At 42.5% G+C, this 18,445-nt stretch overlaps 1 protein-coding gene across 1 annotated transcript in view; it reads left to right on the forward strand.

Moving 5' to 3' along the window:
• LOC112922080 (spermatogenesis-associated protein 31E1-like) overlaps positions 1 to 18,445 on the forward strand; it is a 199,919-nt gene that overhangs the window by 158,583 nt on the left and 22,891 nt on the right. The window contains exon 7 of the mRNA XM_072747688.1: positions 16,341 to 16,514. Within this exon, the coding sequence (XP_072603789.1) occupies positions 16,341 to 16,458 (118 nt within the window). The 3' untranslated portion in view covers positions 16,459 to 16,514. The remainder of the gene's footprint in view (positions 1 to 16,340; positions 16,515 to 18,445) is intronic.

Genomic DNA, 18,445 nt, shown 5'->3' on the forward strand with positions numbered 1-18,445 from the left:
AATTTCAAGTCCTAAGCCACTACTGTAGCTCCCAATATGATTGTGTGAAGATTTATTAACAAAGAATCCCATATTCTTGGAGTAGAAATCTGTGGTATGAGACTGAAGCCTGCTATATACCCCCAAGGTTAATGGTATCATGTGCTAAGTTTCCTATGTGTCCTCTGCATGCATTAGTAGGTGTCCCTGTTCTGCTAAAGTCTAGACATAGTGTACGTGGATCTATTGTTAATGATCTAATCCATGACCATTAGTTTGCAAGCTCCTTGGGAGCTTCCTAGATGTAATGTGAAGGTGGTCCCTGTTCAGAGGGCAGAAAGAGGCAGGATTACTAAGCAGAGGCACTTAAAGCAAAAGGAGTAGATCCCCTACCCACCTGCCACATCTTAAAGATTCAAATAGAGGCCTCACTGGCCTTAGTCATGTAGACCATCCAGATGGTCTCAATACCACTTTACCATCTCAAGGCTGTGTCCATGGAGCAGATTCTGGGAGCAGGGAAAGCAAGGGGATGGGACAAGGAGCTTACAGTTGCCTGGGTCCACTTCACAGCAAGTGGCAGACACTCCACCTTTCATGACTAGCTCTTCCAACACCACATGTACCCTCTTCTGCAGTGTGCCCTGTGTGGTCAGCAAGGGGCTTCACTAGCCTGGAGGTGGTGCCTGTGGTCTGTCTGGCTGCGCTGGAGGCAGATGCCATGGCTACAATGCAAGAGAAAACAAGACAAGGATTCCCAGAATTAGTGACAGCTTTTTCCACCAGGAGCCCCATGATCCCAACCACTGATTTATTAAATCCAGGCTGGTGGCCCGATCACTCAGGGCATTTACTTGTATCATCATGGGACATAATAAACGTGATACATTAGCAGATTCATGAGGTACAAACACAGAGCATTCCTTCTGAGGCAGTAATAATGTCCCAGGCTATTATATTGGAAGGACGGTTGTTCTCATTAGAGATGTTTCAGGGTTCAGTAAGGATGAGATTTTTCAGCATTCCTTGGAGGCTTAGTGAGTGAATTAAGTGAGGGCTGTATGTGCCATATGTGCTGCAATGTCTGCAAAGCCCACGGAGCAAACAAAGACAGCAACCAAATGATCATACCAGTCAAAGACAGAGCGTGCCCATCTTGCCCATCTTGTCAACTGATGTTACCATGGGGCAGATTTTCCCCTGTGCCCAAAGAAAACCCAGGATAAAATGGCCAAAGGTAGAAGCCATAGCCAAAGATTTGTGCCACAAAACCACCAGGCCCCATTTGGGGCTACCCAATAAATACCTGAGTGGTATGACCTGTCAGTGCCAGACTAGTCACTCTCCCTTCACCTGAGAGAATGGCTGCACAGTCCCAGTGGTATTCATCCCATGTTTCTGGTAAAAAGGGGTTGATTTTGTTTAGAGTGATTTTTTTTCCTATTTCCAACATAGGGATGCCCAGCTCCTCAAATCTCCTTAAACCAAAGTAAGCCACATAAACCCATCCCAAACCTGAGCATAGCCACTCATGGTTCTGCCAGTGGTCTTTCTAGGACCTTGCTAGTCAACAGTTTGATGCACTGCCTTTATAGTGTGTTTGGCAGAAAAAGAATACCCATGCCTGATGTTATCGGTAGTGTGTGTACAAGCCAGGTTTCTGGGGCAGCCCCGGTGGCGCAGCGGTTTAGCACCGCCTGCGGCCCAGGGTGTGATCCTGGAGACCCTGGATGGAGTCCCACGTCAGGCTCTCTGCATGGAGCCTGCTTCTCCGTCTCCCTCTGCCTGTGTCTCTGCTTCTCATTCTCTCTCTGTGTCTCTATGAATTAAAAAAAAAAAAAAAACAGATTTCTAGATCAGTATTGGTGATATCAGATGAACCAAGGGCACTGGTTCTACCTTGTTCTTGCATAGTGTAGTGCTTTAGGGCCATCAGATCCCTTCCCTGGAGGGACAATACCCACCATAGGCAATCCTGGCAAGCTCGAGAGGGGCAGCTGCCCATATATCCAAGAGTTGGCTTGATTCCTTGTCAGGCATATGCATGGGCCCACTGTAGAAAGGTATTTCCTTCAGGTGCTCACCTTGTGACTGGGCACTACAGGAGCAGCAGAACCTGAGGTCAAAAGACAAATATTTAGGAGGAAAATGTATGGGGAGGCCTTCCCCTTCTACAAGAATGACACTTATGGCCTGATTTTTAGATGTTAATGTGGCTGCAGCCTTAGGAGTTTGGCCAGATTGCACATTCCAGCCTTGATGGCTGGAGGAGGCAGCACTGTGAGGAGAGATGGACTGGGGGTGGGATACGCCAGGTCAGGACACCCTCTTTTCACTTCTTTCTATGGCACATATTCCATTCCAGGTGTAATGCACTTCAACGCGTCCTTCTACAGCAGGACAGCAGGATCCCAGGGGAGATTGAGTCATTTCCTGCCACCCAGGAGTGTGAAATAGCTCACCCAATCTGGTGGGACTTCCCAGTGCTTAATTCCTTTCCCAGGTGTGAGGGGGTTGCTGGTCTCAGCAGCACAACACATTAATCATCCATGAGTGTCGGGGCAATGGCTGTGCCCTATAATGTCCATACCTCTAAGATGTTGGGTGCCTCAGCATGGTCCCCAGTCTGGCATAAAGGGGCAACAGGACCTACTGGTTAATCATTCAAATGAATTAAAGCCTGGACATACGTTAGTCCACCCAGCCAAGGTGGTTTTACCAGTTTGTAATTCTATCTCCTGCTTTAATACTCCATTTTTCCTTTCTACCAACCCTGCTGCTTGCAGGTCATAGGGGAGATGGAACCTCCACTCATTATCGTGGCCTTTTGCCCAATCTTGCACGTTATGATCTTTGAAATGTGACCCTCAATCCCTGTCTAAATGGAGAGTGTATCCATACATGGTACTCAGCTTCTTTAAGCCCTAATGGTGGCAGTCTGGTTTGCAGGGTGATGAGGAGAAGCTTGGATTAGGCCAAATGCAGTGTCCACACAAACCAGGGCATATTTACAACCCTCACTCAGAGGGAGGGAGCCAATATTATCAATTTGCCAATCCCTCTCCAGTTAGGAATACCAGTAGATGGTCTCAGACTCCTTTGGCAATTGCCTTGAGTGTTGTTTAAAACACAGGATGGGGCACCTGGGTGGCCCAGTCAGTTAAGCATCTGCCTTTGGCTTAGCTCATGATTCCAGGATCCTGAGATCAAGCCCACATCAGGCTCCTTGCTCAACGGGAAGTCTGCTTGTCCCTCTCCCTCTGCCCCTCCCCACAGCTCATGCCCCCCCCCCCCCGTCAAATAAATAAATAATATCTTTAAAAATAAAACACACAGGACATGGCACTACTGCATTAACCAACTTGTTGTACTTCAAGGGCAATCTGACATCCTTGGCAATATGCCATCTCACCTGGATGCTGTGGTGGCCACTGTCTATGCACCCAGTCTGCTGTACCTACTGAGCATCAGTTGAAAGGGCTCATATGTGAATGAGGGCATCTACTTTCTGATGTCAGGAGCTGTCAGTGCCATAGGAGCTGGGGTATGAAAAACAGTGAGGACAACCTCATGCTCTTGCAGTGAACCTAAATATGTTTCCTTATATCCTGACTCCTCAAGGGCTTATTCATGATCATCCAACCATCAACTTCCCGATGTCCAAGTCATGTCCAAACCATGGTGTTCATCCCTTTAGAACAACCCAACCATCAGTGCAGAGGTTTTAATGTGCTCATGAGTGATCAGCCTTGGGTGAACTGGCTGCTGTGCTGTGTTCCTGTTCCCATCCAGATGATGTCAGTGTTGGGCTGAATTGTAACCATGGTTGGTGTGGTAGACTGCAAGGACTAGATCTTTCTGTACACCAGTCATCAGCAGAATTTAACCTGCTTCTACTCTACAGGCTGCAGGATGACAGAAGCAGGTGCAGGAACATTTACCCTACAGGGCCTAGTAGTACCTGCATTTCTAGAGACAGTGGGCTAAGTAGACAGGGGGTTCCTCTCCTGCCAGTGATCATGCCTTTAGTCACAGTGGGGATTTGAGCCAAAGCAGGGATAGGTCAGTGGAACATATTGTCATGCCACTCACTGACCAGCAGGGAAGTCTTTACCACTTTGGACTATTCTTTAGTGAGAGGCTCTACCTGGAGCAGCACTTTGTCCACTGCTAGGAACAGTTGCTCCTTTAGGTGGTGGGGGTGGGGAGGGGGTGACCAGCTTTCTGCCCCTTCCAGAGCTGAGACTAAAATCCTAGGGACACTGTTCTGCCACATGGTCAGCCTATATCACCTGTAGTCACAGACACATCTATATCAAATGGTAGCCCTGCTTGAGAGATGCCTAAAGCTATAACCTGCTTCACTAGTAGTTTTGCTTCTCAAAGGTAGGTTCACTGCTCTGATCCCCTGTCCCACACATGCCCTTTCTTTACCAGGTGGTATAAGGGACAGAGACACTGTGCCAGGTGGGTAATAAAAGTCACCCAAAGCCCCCAAAGCCCTAGGAAATCTTGTACCTTGTTCACATTCATAGCAGTTGGGTAAGTTTGTACCTCATCAAATCACAGTTTCTGGGACAACACAGTCTTATCTGACCAGGCAACTCTCAAAAACCTTACTGTAGTCCATGCTGACCTTGAATTTTATGTGGTTCACTGCCCATCCTCACCCTCATAGATGCCCCATCAAAGCTTGAAGGGTATCTTGCAACAGAAGCAAATCTTCACGTTTTAACATTATGTCATCAATATAATGGGCCCACTTCACTGATGTGGGATGCCATCCTCATGTATATGGTGGGGCCATGCAGATAATCTTGGGGAAGCACTTGAAAGGTCTATGTTGCTCCTCCCACGTGAAGGCAAATTGATCCTGTGACTCAGTGGTCACGGGTATACTGGAAAAGACATTTATTAAGTTCAGCATAGCATGGTACAGCCCTAGGAACATGGCCAAGGTATCTAAGATGGTAGCATTGTTGGTCAAAGCCAAACAGATGGGGGGAGGGGCACTGCCCTATTCAATTCTCAGTGGCTCACTGTCATCTGCCATGAACCACTTGATTTTTTTTATGACCATAGACCATAGTGGGCTATTGAGACATTATGGGTAGGGCATACAGTAGCCACTTGGTACAGTTCTTGAGTGGTTTCTCTCATCTCCTTCTGCCTCCAGACAATTTATACATTCAATGGTCCCCACTCTTTGCAGGTATGGCAGGCTTACCAGTTCCCAGTTCCTATTTCCCTCAGTACTGATTTGATGACTTTAGCCAAGAGGCAGAAATCACTGATAAAAGTTTGACCCTTGGAGGATATCAATGCCCAATAATATGTCCTCTGGTCTTGGAGAGATAGAACCCTTATATTCTCAGTGGAGGTGGGGATGTCATATTTGCAGTGTCCAAGGACCTTCCTGACCATAACTGTCTGCCCTCCCTAACCATCAATGACATTGGGGGGACCAAGGAATCCTCTGAGGGCTACCATGTATTAGAGTACATCCAGCTCTAGTATCTGCCAGAGCTGTCACCCTCTGTTTATTTTTGGAGGACCAGTGAATAGTGAGCTCATCATGAAGCCTCTGGTGGCCTCCAGTGACCTTCTGGAGGCAGTCTTGGCCTGCATCCTAGACCTAGAGACGAGAGGCACCCACTCTACTTAGGACTGTATCCTCGAGGCCTTTTCTGGAAGAAATGAGGCATCAGGGATAGTAGGAGCAAGTGGGGCAAATATAAACTACTGTTCAGTTTTTAAGGCTTTCCACAGGCTGACCAGCACAGTGTTGGGTTGTTGGGTTGTTGGGTTGTTGCAGAGAAGGGAGGATTCTGCAGCAATGAAGTCAAACCACATTAACTTGTGGGTTAGTATTACTGGATGCTTTAGAGCAAACTAGGAGAGCTTTTGACTTTCCAAACTTTCTCTATGTCCTGGGTCCTCCCAATATCCTATATCCTGTCTGAAATTTGTCCATTTTACCCAGATAAGCAGTAGCTTGCCCGTCTTAAATGTCTTGTCCCACAATGGAGCTCAGCATGGATACCAGTATCCCACAGCAGGTGCTGTGGGCATACTGAAGAATCCTGGCCTTCATTCCTGCAGTGAATGTGGCTTAATCAGAGCCTTCAGTGATAGGAATGTAGGTTGCTTGTCTCATTCCCAACTTCCTAAGAATTTGCTGTACCTCTTCTGTAGATTTCCAGCATCCCCCTGCCCAGGGAGGTCCTTCTGCAGGATAGAATGATCCAGTATGTGAGTGAGTACCTTTCTCCCACCCCAGCACAGTGCTGGTGCTGCCAGAGGGCAGAATGTGTGGTGATGTTGCTCATTTTCTGTGCCTCCTTGCCCTGTCAGAAAAATCCACTGGATTCTGTATCCCATAGCTACACTAACCACGCCTGGATATTCCTGGCCTTTTGTTGGAATTTGGCAGCTATACTAATAATCTCAGTAGGGGTATGTTCTCTCATAAATGTTCCTGAATTTGTGGGGGTTGGGGGTGCTACCCACTGGCTGGGATTGCATTGCTTTGCTTTTGTTCCCTTTGTATTAGGGGTTGGATGGCCTAGGGCATTTGAGCTACTTCCTTGTCAATCACAACATCTGGCCCTTTAATCTCCTCACTTCTTTAGGGATCCCACCTCTTAGTGTCCCAACTGGGCTTAGCGTCCATGGGATCAGGCCTTAACTGTCAACAGATCTTGTGCTCCTAGTTTTGCAGAGCCACATGCAAAGGCCCAGTGTATCATCTTGCTCTCTCTCCCCCTTGTCTGCAGGCCCTGAAGCCAGCAGAGTGATAGACAATTATATCCTTCCCTAACCTCAGCTCTCCTCCAAATTTCTACCTTGAGCTTCAGCCTCTAATGGATATCAGTAGACAGCCAAACTGCCCACAGGAGAGGGAGCCCACCGCACAGCCATGCGGTTCCCTTCTCTGCTGCAGTGCACTTGGCACAGTTCCTCCAACAAGTGCATTAGAATGGCTGGTATTTTCAGGTTGTCCTTACACTCACGCAGTCATCCACAGCTATGGGACATGTGGACCACCGCTCCAACACAGAGATCCCTGACTAGTTGGGACTTCTCCCGCAGATGCCTCTTTGCCAAAGCCCATGTCTTCTGTCCCATCTCTGGCTCACCAGTCTTGGGCTGAGGCTCCTCAGGAGCTTCTCAGTTATGATCTGAAACTAGCCCCCATACTCAGAGGACAGGGAGAAGCTGAAGAAAGAGGCAGCCACTCCAGATTGGAAGGTGGCAGGTTTAGTTAGCAATGGAACTTATATACTGGGTTTGTCTTGGGCAGCAGGAAGATGAGTGTATCTCTAACTGGCCTGCCACATCTTAAGGTTTATATAGAGGCCTTACCTGGGATCAGCCATATATACCATCCAGATGGTATCAACACATCACTATCTCAGGGCCATAGACTAGGAGTGACATCCTGGAGCAGGGACGGCAAGCGGCACCCACATTCCAAGGGCGGGGGATGCATGAGGAGCCTCTGATCACCCAGGTCTGGTTCCAGTGATCACACCCTCTAGACAAATTCCTCCAACAGTGGCGATGGATTAAACAGTGCAAACTGGGAGTGTAGTAAATCGTCAATTTTTTGCTTGTTAATGTTTAAAAGTATAATTGTACAGATTCAGCAGCTGCTCTTCTACAATAAAATGCAGCCCACAAAGTGATTCAGGAATTAAATCATGGTTATTTTGACAGAATCTCCACCACCGGTCCAATGCTGCATCAAATTCAGTAAGATGAGGGGAAAATACAGAAGTCAGTGCCCAGTTGTCTTGGTTTTTCAGGTGGGTTATAATACCAAGATCCAGTTAGCAGTCAGGCCAATCTTATCCTCCAATTCAGTATGTAATAGTGGGTGTTGTTCATCAGCTTCGTTGATTCTTGTGGAGACTGAAGTAAAGGTTTCCACTGCTTCATCAACTTCTCTAAGTATCTGGTTTCTTAGGTGGTTGAGGGTTTCCCATTGAGCCAATGGTGCTGATAGCAAAGGGTGGGGTAGGAAGGCTGGCCTTGGTGATGCTAAGGGTGTTGGTAATGCTGGTGAGGCCTCAGTTGCAATAAGGTAACCAGGATGGTGGTCCATAGAGGATGTAGAGGATGTCACAGACAATGGAGTTGTATCTGGTGGTCCAGAAAGGTGTCATTCCAATTCAGAACAGTGGTACAACTTCTATTTCTGGAGCTGTTGGAAGAGTATCCATGGCTGCAGTGAATGTGGTGTTCAGTAGTGACAAAACAGCAAGAGACTGTGGCTAGCAAGTGGTTTCATAAAGAGAGTATCCTGTATGTTTTTAATTCTCTTATTATTCTTGCCACTCAAGGAAACCTATACTTATTATGGCCATGAGTGCTGATATTGACTCAGGCATACCTGCCTTGCATCGTGCTAGGCTAAATGTTAAACACCTAGTGTTGATATAATAAAAGACGGTGTTCTTGATGCCTGAAATTTTTATAGAACCATCATATTATTTTCCATTATCTCACTTGGTCACCCACTTGGGTTTATTGATGTTGGGTGCTATAGTTTTCCCAGTACTATATATATATATATATATATATATATATATATATATATATATATATATCTGTTTTTAATTAATATGTTTCCTTTAATTTAGATTCTAGCATGTCGTTAATGCTCCTTATTATCTCTATAGGTATCTGCACTGTTTATTCAACAGAGGTTATTCCATCCTTCCTATATCTAGGTTTACAGATCTTACAGCCTCCCAGATTGTTTTAGTATAAGCTTTCATATCCAGATTGTTAGTAAGAAACCTAGCTAGAATTTTGTGTGAGCAAGCTACTCTACCTTTCAGTTCAACCAGAGGCGTTGGGTAAGTGGAAGTTCCACATTATGCCTTGTTCCTCAGCCCATCCTTGTATTCCCTTCCCTATGAAGTGGGTGCCCTGATCTGATCTGATATGATAGTTAGGATACCATATCAAGCAATCCAGCTTTCTAATCCTCTGGTGTTGGTTTTTTAAAATCATTTTTCTGACAAGGATAGGGGAATCCTATTCCTGACCATGTATCTACAATGGTGCATGCATACAGTTTATTCTCTGATATAGACAAGGGTTTGTTAAAACCAACTTGTATGATTTGGAAGAATGTCAGCTTTGACCTATCTGGAGTATTTGTTAATGACCTTTAACCTTTAACTTTGGCAGTTCTCACAATACTTTATTTGAGAGTGGAGGTGTTTGTTAAGGATATAGATGCTCTTTGCCTCTAGCCATGCTCTCCTCATATGTTTACCAGCAGAACCTCTTTGGTGCCATGTAGGTGCCCATGCAATGGCCCTGTCAATTTTCATAGCATTTAGGTTTCATGTTCCATTGACCTTCTTGTTTGTGTATGTATGGTTGTGTGTTGAGTTGCTTTCCTCCTTAGCCATAAATCATTGTATTTTTTAAGACCAACTCCGGGAATCTCTGCCTTATTCGTTTTCCTAGTGGGTTTTGTCTACTTGGTTATTAAGTTTGATTAGTTCAGAGGCGTCCTTCTGATGTGCAGAGAAATATGTGATGAGGATAGAGATGTGAGCCAGGGCTCTTTTCTGCCATATGTCTTAACTTGTATGTTCTTCTGTCTTATTTTTCAGTCATTTTCCCACCATGTTCCTGACCAACACTAGCTATTGTCTATGAATTTGAGCAAAGCTAAGCCTCATTCTGATTTTCCTTAATAGATTCTTCAGTTGCCAATTTCATGGCTCTTTGTTCAGTGTATTATGCTGATCCTCATTAGGATTAGACCATCAATAGCTTTCTCTGACTGGCTAATTGCACTTGGCATTATACTCTGTAGGTCCATCTGTGTTGTTGCAAATGGCAAGATTTCATTTTTTTGTGGCTGAATAGTATTCCTATATATTCCTAATATGTATGTATATGAATAATATATATGTGATATTATATATAACAATGATATATATATGATATGATAATATCATATCTTCTTTATCCATTCATCTCTCAGTGGACACTTGGGCTGCTTCCGTAGCTTGGCTATTGTAAATAATGTTGCAATGAACATAAGGGTGCATATATCCCTTTAAATTAGTGTTTTTGCATTCTTTGGGTAAATGCCCAGTAGTGAAATTACTGGATAGTAGAATATTTCTAACTTTCTGAGAAACCTCTGTACTGTTTTCTACAGTGGCAGCAAAAGTTTTCATTCCCACCAACAGTGCAAGAAAGTTCCTATTTCTCCACATTTTTGCCCACAATTGTTGGCAAAAAATTGTTTCTTGAAGGAGAGTGAGAGAGCACAAGTGATGGAAGCGACAGAGGGAGAGGTAGGAGCAGACTCCCTGCTGAGCAGGTGCCTGAAGCAGGGCTCGAACCCAGGACCCCAAGGTATGACTCAAGCTGAAGGCAGAGGCTTAATTGAATGAGCCACCCAACTCCCCTTGAGTTTCTTATTTTAGCCATTCTAACAGGTCTGAGGTGATATCTCCTTGTGATTTTGATTTGTATTTCTCTCATAATGAGTGATGTTGAGCATCTTTTCATGTGTCTGCTGGCCATCTGTATGTATTCTTTGGAGAAATGTCTGTTCATATCTTCTATTTTTTTAAGAGTTATTCATTTATTCGTGAGAGACAGAGAGAGAGAGAGAGAGAGGCAGAGACACAGACAGAGGGAGAAGCAGGCTCCATGAAGGGAGCCCGATGTGGGACTCAATCCTGGAACTCCAGGATCACGCCCTTGAGCCAAAGGCAGACACTTAGCCGCTGGGAGCAGAAGGTGTCCCAATTCTGCTCATTTTTAAATTGGCTTATTTGGCATTTTTTTTGTGTTGACTTGTATAAGTTCTTTATATGTTTTGGATACTAATCCTTTATCAGATATTTCATTTGCAAATATCTTCTCTCACTAACTAGGTTGTCATTTAGCTTTGCTGGTTGTTTCCTTTATTGTGTAGAAGCTTTTTATTTTGACGTAATCCCAATAGTGAATTTTTCCTTTTGTTTCGTTATATTTTGTTTTTGTTTTGTTTTGTTTTGTTTTTTTGTTTTTGGTTTTTTTTTGCCCCTGGAAACCTGTCTAGAAAGATGCTGCTATGGCCAATGTCAGAGAAATTATTGCTTGTCTGTCCTTTCTTCTAGGATGTTTTTTCTTTTCTTTTCTTTTCTCTCTTTTTTTTTCTTTTTCTTTTTCTTTCTTTCTTTCTTTTTTTTTTTTTTTAGAGAGAGAGAGAAAGGGGCATGCACATGAGTGAGGGTAGGAAGTGGGCAGATGGATAAAGAAAGAGAATCTCAAGCAGGCTCCATGCCCAGTATGGAGCCCAATGCAGGACTTGATCTCACGACCCTGAGATCATAACCCAAGCTGAAATCAAGAGTCAGAGACTTAACCAACTGAGCCACCAGGTCCCCCTCTTATAGGATTTTTATGGTTTTATGTCTCATATTTAGATCCTTAATCCATCTTGATTTTATTTCTGTGTATGGTATAAGAAAGTGGTCTGTTAGCTGTTATAGCTGTTATAGCTGTCCAACACCATTTGTTGAAGAGACTATCTTTTTCCCATTGCATGTTTTTGCCTCCTTTATCAAAAGTAAATTGATCATATAATTGTGGGTACATTTCTGGGCTTTCTATTCTGTTCTATTGATCTATGTGTCTACATTAGTGCTGGTACGATACTGTTTTGATTACCACAGCTTTGTAATATAACCTGAAGTCTGGAATTGTAATGTCTTCAGCTTTGCTTTGCTTTTTCAAGACTGCTTTGGCTATTTGGATCTTTTGTGGTTCCATACAAATTTTAAGATTGCTTATTCTAGTTCTATGGAAAATTTTATTGATATTTTGATGGGAATTGCATTAAATCTGTAGATTGCTTTGAGTAGTGTAGATATTTTAATATTTGTTCTTCCAATCCATGAGAATGGCATATCTTTCCATTTCTTTTCTTTCATCATTGTTTTTGTTTATGGTGAAAAAATTTATATTTAGATTTATAGCCGGCTGTACTCAGTCTAGATAATCCCAATCCAAAAGCATCATGGTCAGGAGCCAGCCAAACATATGCTTTCTTCTCTCCATCAGGCCTGATCAAGGTGCTGACTTTGGCCACATCAGTGTCATAGAGCTTCTTCACAGCCTGTTTGATCTGGTGCTTATTGGCCTTGACATCCACAATGAACACAAGTGTGTTGTTGTCTTCTATTTTCTTCATGGCCGACTCAGTAGTCAGGGGGATCTTGATGATGACATAGTGATCAAGCTTGTATCTCCTGGGGGCACTCTTTCGAGGATATTTGGGCTGCCTTCAGAAAGCTTTCTTAGCTTTCAAAGCCTTTGCTTTGGCTTCGGCTTTGGGAGGGGCAGGGGCTTCCTTCTTCACTTTTGGCACCATCTTCCTCATCATTGTATTCAGAGTATAGTTCTTTCACCTCTTTGATTAAGTTTATTCCTAGGTATTTTATTATTTTTGGTGCAACTATAAATAGGGTTGTTTTCTTCATTTTGCTTCCTGCTGCTTCATTATTAGTGTAGAAAAATGCAGTGGATTTCTGCACATTGATTTTATATCCTACAACTGTAATGAATTCATTTATAGTATTTATCAAGACTTATTTCCTCAGTAGTTCTTATTAAGTCAATCAGTTCTACATTTCTGTCTTCTTCATTATTGTAAATAATGTTGTTCTGTCCTGTGAGGGCTCAGGATTTAAACTTTTAAAAACTTTTTCTTTTGCTATTGCATGTAATGATGAGGGTATCTTTCCTCTATCATAAATCATAATTTATAGTCCTAATTTTATTTTTATATTAGTAGATCCTCCTGCAGTTTTCCTTTTTTTAAGTAAAGTTTTCTTTTTTAAAGATTTTGTTTATTCATAAGAGACACACAGAGAGAGGCAGAGACACAGGCAGAGGGAGAAGCAGGCTCCATGCAGGGAGCCCAATGAGGGACTCAATCCCAGGACTCCAGGATCATGCCCTGGGCCAAAGGCAGGCGCTAAACCACTGAGCCACCCAGGGATCCCCCTCCTGCAGTTTTCCATGGAGATAATGTAAGGATTATATATTAGGTATAAGCCATCCTAATTTCCAGTTTGCTACTACCAAGTCAAAAATGTTCCTAAATAGTGTTATTTTCTCCAAATGCTGTAAGATGGTAAGTTTTAGCATCAGTGGTAATGGACTTGAATTGCACAATCTCTGCTCCTGGAGGATCAGATTTTTTTCCTCCTTTGGTTGATAAATCTAATAGCCATTGAGTTTCTGTGTCTACATCAGTTTTTGTCATTGGTTTTTTAGTATAAGTTCTCACTTCAGTGACATTGATTCCATATTACTATTTGTTGTAGTTTTGTCTACTAGCATACCTCAGAGATGTTATGAGTTTGGTTCCAGACCACTTTGAATAAATAATACTATTTATTTGAATATTTAAATAAGTAATAATAATATTTATGCAATTATAGTAAATCTAGTCAAATGAATTTTTGGTTTCTCAGTGCACATGAAGATACTCTTTTAGTAACATCAAAGATCACAGATGAAAGATCACCATAACAAATACAGTAAAATGGAAAAGTTAGAGATGTTGTGAGAATTACCAAAACGTGACAAAGACATGAATTGAAAAAATACTGTTGGAAAAATGGTGCCCATAGCCTTGGTAATTCAGGGTTACCACAAAACTTCAATTTGTAAAGAGAGAGAGACAGACAGACAGACAGACCTAGCTCTGTGATTTACATATCTGTGAGACAATAAAAAGAGGCATGTCTGTAGTTATCTGTGTTTCACATTTATGTCTATGTTCCATTTTAAATTAATTTTGTAGATGGTGTAAAGTTCTGTATCTAGATTCACTTTTTTTGAATATGGATGTCTTGTTGCCCCAGCACCATTTATGGAAAGGTCTTTGCTCTGTTGTGTTGTTTTTACTCCTTTATCAAAGATCAATTGACTATATTCATATGAGTCATTTTCTGGGCTTTCTGTTCTTTTCCACTGATCTTCTGTTCTTTCAGCAGTACCCCACTATCTCAACCACTGTAACTTTATAGTAAGTCTTGAAGTCAGGTTCCTACTATCAGTCCTATAACTTAGTTCTTCTTCTATAGAGTTGGCCATTCTGGATCTTTTTCCTCTCCGGGAAAACTCTAGAATCTGTTGATATCCATATAATAACTTGCTGAGAATTTGACTTTTTTAATCTATTTGTATTAGCTAGGACTTTCTCTCTACTAAGTCAATTATCATCACTTACCCACTTTCTGTCTTCCAGATTGTTGACATCTCTCATTATGATGTTGAAAACAGTAATAAGAGGAGACATCTTTGCCTTATTCCTGTTCATATTGAGAAAATTTTGAATTTCTCACCATTAAGTATAATGTTAGCTGTACATTTTTATAGATAGTCTTTATTAAGTTGAGGAAGTCCCCTTCTAATTCTAGATTGCTGAGTTTTTATCATAAATTGGTGTTGAATTTTGTCAAATGTTTTATCTACATCTAGTGCCTTGGAACAGGGCAATTGTCAGGAGAAGCTGAGTCATGGTAGCTGGCAGTTGGGAATATAAGACATCTGCCCTAGCCCACACAAATGTGCATCTTCCCCCTGAAGGTAGTGCAGAGGAGGCTGGACTGCCTGGCCAGGAGAAGCCTATCTAGCTTTCCGGGTACCTTTCATGAAGAGATATTTGGGAGCCTTGATAACTGCTAAGCCCAGGACCCCATCAAATACCCAGTTGAAATAGTGGCTGACTTTTTACTAGTTTAAAGCTGACACCTCAGAATGACTATTAGGGTTGCTTCCCCTACCCTGGAGGCTGTGCAGGTAAATGGGACTGGCCTGAGCTGCACAGTCCTGCTGTGCTCTGGTTTCCTAAGGTTGGCTGATGGGATATGTTTTTCACATACTTGCATCAATAGTTCAGGGAAGCCAGGGACCTATTAAAGTACAAGTCTCAGTGGAAGCTTGGTCATGGGAGCAAGCTGTTGGCAGTACAGTGCATCTGCCTATTTCAGGCTCTTACCTATACAAATATGCCTATTTCCCATGAAGGCAGAACTGGTAGGAACCGTACTGCCTTGCCAATATGTCCTCCAAGAAGAGACACCTGAGAACCTTGATTGCTTGAGAAGCCAGGAACCCCATCAGTCCTGGGGATTTACTGTTGACAGTTTAAAGCTACTCAGAAAGATTTTTCTGAGGATAAGCTATCTCCTCTTTGGAGGCTATACAGCTGGTGGGAACTGGTTCCACAGGCCTGGAGTGTCCAGGCTGCCAAGGTTGGCTGACAAAGTATGTAGTGTGTGAGCACAGGCCACTCAGATTCATTTAAGGGACCTAAAAGAGGGCAAGTGTCAAGAGAGGCCAGTATACAGGAGGGGGGCAATTGTGGTTCCAGGGTATCTGGATAATTCTAAGCCCTAACCTACACAAATGTTCATGTGGGGGCCAAGAGCAGGATACCCTAAAATGTACCATATTAATATATTAATTATTTTGTTTTTGTTTTTTTATCCATTCATTAGAGACAGAGAGAGGCAGAGACACAGGCAGAGGGAGAAGCAGGCTCCCTGTGGGAGCCCAACATGGGACTCGATCCCTGGACCTCAGGATCATGCCCTGAGCCAAAGGCAGACGCTCAATTGTTGAGCCACCCAGTCGTCCCTACATTGATTATTTTAAATTAAACTTAAGAAACAGCCAGTGCAAAAAGACTCTGTGCCCCCTTGGTCTCCAGAAAGCAAGAAATAAGTCTCATGTGACATGTACCCTCCCTGTACCAGGAGGTAGGCAGACATTCTTACCTCCAGAGATATGGCATGCAGAACTGAGGAGGCTATATGTACAAACCTTGTTACTTTCACTAATGTATTACCCCAACCCAAATTCAGTTTAGATTTCTTTATTAATGTAAATTTCCAAGCATAAGTTTTCTCTGTCCCATCAATTCCTCAAAGGTTTAGTGTTCGTCTAAAGAATATAGGGGCACCTGGGTATAGTTGGTTAAGTGTCTAACCCTTGGTCTCAGCTCAGTCATGATCTCAGGGTCATGAGATTGAGCCCCACATCAGGATCTGTACTCAGCAGAAAGTCTGCTCCAGATTCTCTCTCCCTCTCCCTCTGCCCCTTCAGCTCATTCTCATGCTTGCTCGCTCTCTCTCTCTCTCTCTCTCTCTTTCTCTTAAATAAATATTTCAAAAAAAAAAAGAGTATAAGTACTGCCTGCCTTGACCATTTCTTTGGGTCTCACCTTTAATTGTAGGCTTCCCTGTGCATGTATTTAAAATTTGGTGGAGGAAGGATTTTCCTCTGGTTAATTTGTCTTATGTCAATTCAATTTTTAGACTAACAAGAAGAACTTTGAAGAGTAGAGAGAAAATGTCCTCCCCAACTGTTGACATAGTCAGCAGGATAAACTTTGACTGGACACTGAGAGATCTGGGACATCTGACAAGCAGCTAGAAGAATGTAAGAAGCCTCTCAGAACTAAGCCTGCAGGTTTAATGGAACCAAGAGTGGTGAGAGACCTTTTTCATTCACTTTCTAAATTTAGACAAGCTGGAGAAAATTTTGTAGAACGAGCTTGGGCTTTGTGACTCAGTAGATTTGGTACTTACTCTTGGTATGACTCATCCACTTCCTCCCAGAGATGATCACTGAATTGTCTTTGTGTATTTGTCATAAAAAGGAATTACTATAAGAGGGAAATAAAGGCAGGTACATGACCTATAAACCTGCTGTTCAGGCCAGCCTCACAGACTGGTGAGTTCACAGTTCTGACCAGTGTCTCTTTACACAAACTGCTTTTTCTCTACAAGATTTACAGAGAGCACTCTGGCCTAATCTCTAGGCCAAAGTATACAGCTTTGCTATGCAAATGGTAAAAGCTAGGAAATGGATTTGCAGAGGCTGTCCTGTACTATTCCTTCTACCTTCCAGGGCTGTTATGATTCTCTGCCAGCCTCAGGCAGTCCTGTGCAAGGTCTTCTGCAGATGTATCCTAAACCACCCACAACCACACTCCTCCCCATATTAAAGGTCATGGCCCAGGACAGCAGCAGATCTTTTAAATTATAAAGGCCTTTTTACCTCCACTTTCAGAAGATCCCACCAAATGTAAAGAGAAATGAAAAAGATTAGTGACAATTTACAACCCCAGCTCCTGTAGAGGAAACAGATGACCAAATTCTTCCTAGGCCTTCCTACAAATGATCAGCTAAAGGCCAATATCCAGGTGCTGATAGAAGCCAAGGCTGAATTTTGAACTCAGAAAGAAAGCTTTGTTAAAAATGCTTTATACAGACTTTACAAAGGCATAAATGTTAAGATTCCTCATGTTGGTTGGCATTCTCCCTGATATAAAGAAGCAAGTTAATTTAGAAAGTCAGGTCAGTCCCTTGACTTTCAGGTTGACATACAGTTCTTTGGGGGGAATTAGAAACAATTATCTTTGTCTTATAAACCCCTACTAAACCAGAAATGCAAATCTAGAAACAAATCAAAGCCTACTTATCTTTTTTTTTTTTTTTGAAGATTTTTATTTATTCATGAGAGACACAGAGAGAGGGGCAGAGACATAGGCAGAGGGACAAGCAGGCTCCCCATGGGGAGCCTGATGTGGGGTTCTGTTCCAGGACCCCAGGATCATGACCTGAGCCAAAGGCGGACCCTCAACCACTGAGCCACCCAGGTCCCCCAAAGCCTACCTATGTTTAACAATCCTTCAAATTCACTTATTCCTCTCAAAATGCTTGTAGGTTAAAAAAAAAAAAAAAAAAGGAATGCTTATAGGTATTATAAAAAAAAATGAGGATATTGAAACAAAGTTGCCCTGTACTGAAGAAAAGGAAGAATAATTTTAAATAGCAATTACCTTGAAACACTTAGGGGTACCAAAATTAATGTGTAATGATATTGCCAAAATTAATGTGCAAAAGAGCTCTATTTATTGGCTTAAAGAAAATTAAGCACCTACATAAATTTAGTAATCATAAAAATTCTCAAAAACAAAATAGAAACTAAATCCAAATGAGTTTTAGGTTCCTATGATCTGGGAAAATATTTTAGGTTTTGGGTTTTTTCCCAAATTTTTATTTAAATTCTAGTTAATATACAGTGCAATATGGGTTTCAGGAGTAGAATTCAGTAATTCATCACTTACAGCACCTAGTGCTCATCATAACACGTGCCCTCCTTAATACCCATCATCCATCTAGCCTATCTCTCACCCACTTCCCTCCATCAACCCTGAGTTCTCTGTCTTTAAGAGTCTCTTCTGGTTTGTTTCTCTATCTCTTTTAGCCCCCTCTGCTATGTTTATCTGTTTGTTTCTTAAATTCCACATATGAGTGAAATCATACGATAATTGTATTTATCTGACTTATTTCACTTCACATAATACACTCTAACTCCATCCAGGTCATCGCAAATGGCAAGATTTCATTCTTTT

This window comes from Vulpes vulpes, chromosome 1, assembly GCF_048418805.1.
Source record: "Vulpes vulpes isolate BD-2025 chromosome 1, VulVul3, whole genome shotgun sequence".
In the NCBI taxonomy this organism is placed as follows: domain Eukaryota; kingdom Metazoa; phylum Chordata; class Mammalia; order Carnivora; family Canidae; genus Vulpes; species Vulpes vulpes.